This window comes from Mus caroli, chromosome 6 (genome assembly GCF_900094665.2).
Source record: "Mus caroli chromosome 6, CAROLI_EIJ_v1.1, whole genome shotgun sequence".
Taxonomy (NCBI): Eukaryota; Metazoa; Chordata; class Mammalia; order Rodentia; family Muridae; genus Mus; species Mus caroli.
In genome coordinates, this window is record NC_034575.1 from 107422161 (window position 1) to 107426731 (window position 4571).

At 44.0% G+C, this 4571-nt stretch overlaps 1 protein-coding gene across 2 annotated transcripts in view; it reads left to right on the forward strand.

Moving 5' to 3' along the window:
* Positions 1-4281, forward strand: part of Lmcd1 (LIM and cysteine rich domains 1) — a 56547-nt gene extending 52266 nt beyond the window's left edge. The window contains exons 5-6 of one of the 2 annotated variants that reach the window (XM_021165072.1): positions 2537-2752; positions 3662-4281. In XM_021165072.1, coding sequence (XP_021020731.1) covers positions 2537-2752; positions 3662-3820 — 375 coding nt within the window. In that variant the 3' untranslated portion in view covers positions 3821-4281. The remainder of the gene's footprint in view (positions 1-2536; positions 2753-3661) is intronic. The other variant, XM_029478999.1, reaches the window with a different exon arrangement.
* Positions 4282-4571: the final 290 nt, after the last annotated feature.

Consider the following 4571-nt stretch of genomic DNA (forward strand, 5'->3'; position numbering starts at 1 on the left):
AACAATATGAACTAACTAGTATCCCCCAGAGCTCATGTCTCTAGCTGCATATGTTCAGAAGATGGCTTAGTTGGCCATCATTGGAAAGAGAGGCCCATTGGTCTTGCAAACTTTATATGCCTCAGTACAGGGGAACACCAGGGCCAAGAAGTGGGAGTGGGTGGGTGGGGGAGTGGGGGGGGGTATGGGAGACTTTTAGGATAACATTGGAAATGTAAATGAAGAAAATACCTAATTAAAAAAAAGAGTTTGAAAAAAAAAAGAAAGAAAGAAAATGTAGTCATTAGGCACAGTTCTCCTGAAAAACATCTCAGTCTGTTAATGAGAAAAATGAAGTTCTTTTTGAGGATAAAATATTTGCTAATATTTGCTAATACCTGGAGGAACCCCAGGCAGCTGTTTGCTGACACCAGATTAAAAGCCTGGATTTTGGAGGTGGCTTGGCCTAGGTTCTCACTCCAGCTTTGTCTTCTAAAATTGTGAATCACTGAACAAGTCACCAAATATCTTGAAGGGAAAACAACAGCTTTCCTAATACAGAAATGACTGCCAGGTGTGTGATAATGGATGCAATATCTCAAGTACACTACCGTGTGCAAACATGCCCAAAGGAGCAGAAGAGGATTCAGAAGGGCTCGGGAGAGTTTATGTTGTAAAACTGTCAAAATTCCATTCCTGAGGAGATAAACAAACAAACAAACAAACAAAATGCGTTTATAAAGGGAAAGAGGTATGAAAGGATGGATACATGGATGGATGATGGATGGATGGATGGATGGATGGATGGATGGATGGATGGATGAAGTAGGTGGATTGGTGAATGGATAGATAGGTGTATAGATTGATAAATGAGTGGACAGATAGGTGGGTAAATGGATACGTGGTTTTGTGGGTAGGTGGGTGAGTGGAAAAATAGACAGATAGATAGGTTGATGGATAGATGAATGGCTACATAAGAAGAAAGCTGTGTAATACTCATGAATCCAGGAGATTTGTCAACCAGTGGTTCTAAAAATACCTGTGAGGTCAAGGTCTCATAAAGATTCCATATGTTGTATGTAGCTACTTGAACCCTGGAAGAATAGCAGGCTCTTTAGAAGAGGGCAAGGACTAAGCTTCTTGGAAAGAGAAAAAAGAAAGAAATCTTCATTGTGATAAGCCTGACAACCAAGTCTAAATGGGGGTCAAGGTCAAGGATGTTGAGGTCAACAATCTTCCTTAGGAGACATAATGACAGCAAATGCCGCTGGTAGCAGGTAAGGAAAACAGTGATGACCTCTGGAGTCCCCATCTCAGTCTTAGCCCATAATGGTGACATCAGGAAGATTCTAACTGGCATACATTTTACCAAGTATGTGACCATGACTACCCCAAAAGCAGAGGACTAAGGATGGGGTCCTGGGTGTGTACCAAAATAGAGGCAGGAGGATCACATGACTTCTCAGATTCCTCAATGACTACTACTTGCTCATGGGCAAATACAAGCCATTAAGAACAGAGAAAATGGAACATGGTGTGTGGGGGTTCCCTTTTTCCCCTATAAATCTTAAATGATTCAAGAATAAAAAACTGATCAGAAGACAATACAGGGCAAGAAATCTATTTAAATTGAGCAAAAGGAAGGATTCCTATGACTTAGTACTGTATGCGGACAGGATTTGTTTATATTTTCTTAAGGGGACACACAAGGACCACAGCACACATGTGGAGTTCAGGGGACAATTTGCTAGAGTCAGTTCTTTCTGTCCACTGTGTGGGCTGCAGGGGTTAAACACAGGTCATCAGCCCTGGCACAAGCACCCTTACCCGTTAAACCATCTCAGGTCCCTGACTAACTTCTGCGAAACTGACGCTGGTTGGATTTTGATGTAGAGTCAAAGACGCATCCTGTTTTCTTGGCCGGCTATTAAAATACTCCTCCCTTCCTAGTTCAACTTATCAGCTGGAGGCCAGAGTTCCTCCACAGATTTCACCCAAATTGGCACCAGGCAAAATACAGACAGACCAATAGTTAAGAGACTCCAGCTGGCCTAAGTGAGTCATTTAAAAGATTTTCAAGCTGTATAGTTTGAAATAGAGTATTTTGGATTGTTCTTCTCACTAACTTCTGTTTGTCTGTTTTAGAAAATACAGTTGTTTTCGGGCACAAAGCACATCTGCTAACACACCATATAAGCTTATGCCTATGATTATGAGGGGGTCAGTAATTTAAACATCTATAGTTTTCATTTCTCCTAAGGTGACTATCAATTCCTGTTTTTCACATCAACAAAAACGTTGTAGAGCTCCTGGTAACCATGAGTACCTAAACAATGATGAGACTAGTGAAGCTGAGAATCTCGGGGCCCAAGATGCTAGTATATTTAGTCCTCACAAGACAGACAACACGTTTATCCCACATTACAGGTAGGCAAACCAAGGAGCAGAGAGGTCTTTTAACTTGCCCAGCACTATACAGAAAGTAGAAAGGGTGGGACTGGGATTTTTAAACCCACATCACATGTGCCCCTCTCTCTCTCTCTCATATCCCTTCCAGGTCTGTGAGCTCTGCAAGGGAGCAGCCCCTGCTGACAGCCCTGTGGTCTACGCTGACAGGGCTGGATACAGCAAGCAGTGGCACCCCACGTGCTTTCAGTGTATCAAGTGCTCAGAGCCACTGGTGGACCTCATCTACTTCTGGAAGGATGGTGCACCCTGGTGTGGCCGCCACTACTGCGAGAGCGTGCGGCCCCGGTGCTCAGGCTGTGACGAGGTGAGACTCGTAGGCTGATGGCCCTGTTATGTAGTGCAAATCCCAAGGCCAACTGGTGTGGCTTTGCTGATGATGTATTCTTTATTTGAGCAAATTGGGCTGGGCCTCACTGGGTACTCTAAGCCTCTATTTTCTCATCTATAAAATGGACCTGAGCTAAGAAAAAAAAAAAGGGTGACATACGTTGCTTATAACCCAAGAACTTTGGAGGTTGCATGTAGGAGGTCCACCCTGATAGCTCAGCTGGTAAAATGCTTGCCCTGCAGGTATGAAGACTTGGGTTTGAATCCTTAGACATCAGTATTATAAAAATAAAAAAAAATAAAAGAAGAAAGAGAGAGAGACAGAGACAGAGAGAGAGAGACAGAGGCAGAGAGGCAGAGAGAGAAAACCAGCCAGGTAGTGTGGAGAGGTGGTACAGAGAGATTATATAATTTTCCAAGTTTCCAAATATCTAAGTGACAGCCCATGCATGTGTCCTGTTGTGCTACAAAGTCAGAAAGTCCAGGAGTCATTTTAGGGGATCACTTCATTCTGGGTCCAAGGGACCCCTTGATTCCTTGCTCTCAGAGAGTGGCCACTGGCTGCTGCTCCATTGTTGTCTTCCAGGGTCATACGATTTATGTAACCCTGACCCTGAAAACAACTGGCCTCTGGATTTACCCAAAATGTTTCACAGATAGATAAATAAGAACCTGCCTGTAGAAGAGTATTTTCTTTTTTTCCTGTCAGGAAAGCTAAGACACAAGCATGACCCTCAGCAAGGACCGCACCACCTGCCTCCGATTTCTTCATGGAGGTCTTTAAAGGTCACAACAAAAATGGAATGAGATAAACCACCATCCCATAATTTACCCTCTTCCTGGGGGCAGAGCTTCAGTCCTGCATTCCTTCTGTCTCTCTTTCCAGATCATCTTCTCAGAAGACTACCAGCGTGTGGAAGACCTGGCCTGGCATCGGAAGCACTTCATTTGCGAGGGTTGTGAGCAGCTGCTGAGCGGCCGTGCGTACATCGTCACCAAGGGTCAGCTCCTGTGCCCCACATGCAGCAAGTCAAAACGCTCCTGAAGGGCTGCCCACCCTCAACCAGCAGAGTCTATCGGATCCCACCAGGAGACTGAAGCCATCCTATGGGGCGGATGCCACAGCCAGCAAGCAGTGCATATTCTAGGTTGAGCAGTGGTAGATCTTAGAGGGTCAGTAGTTTCAAAACCAGAGGGATTCTAAGAAGCCTTAGAATGGATTTATTGCTTCCTAGCTGCAACCAACTAAAGACACACTGGTATCCTGCCAGGGAGCCCTAGGAGAAATTTCCCAGAATGCATTTCTGAGGGATCCAGTCAAGAAGTAGATGTAGGATATGCTTCTTTTCTTTTTCTCTCGTGGACATGGGGTCTCTCCAGGGGGCAGGATGAGATCTCAACTCCCATTTGTTTGCCTCTTTCTCAAGTGGAATCTGAATCTTCAATAAACAATGTTTTGGGCATGATAAACATATCAATAAAAGGTTTATGACTTTCACACACACACAACACTTTTATCTCATTATTTATGCCATGAGAATGATTCTGTAACATGCGTTTAACCCCAAGCCCCTAAACTGATACTGCCAGATTAGCAAATGCTAATGAGTTACTTCAAGAGTTGTGCTTCATAGACTCTCACTCCATCTCCTCTGTTGCCCATGCTCCCAGATGCCTAATAGAAACACATATTCATATTTCATGGTACCCTAAAATTAGAAAATGTCACTAGAATTAAGGGTTGAGACCTGTACCCATGGCAACCCTAACAAGCCAGGCTCAGTCATCCATCGCAA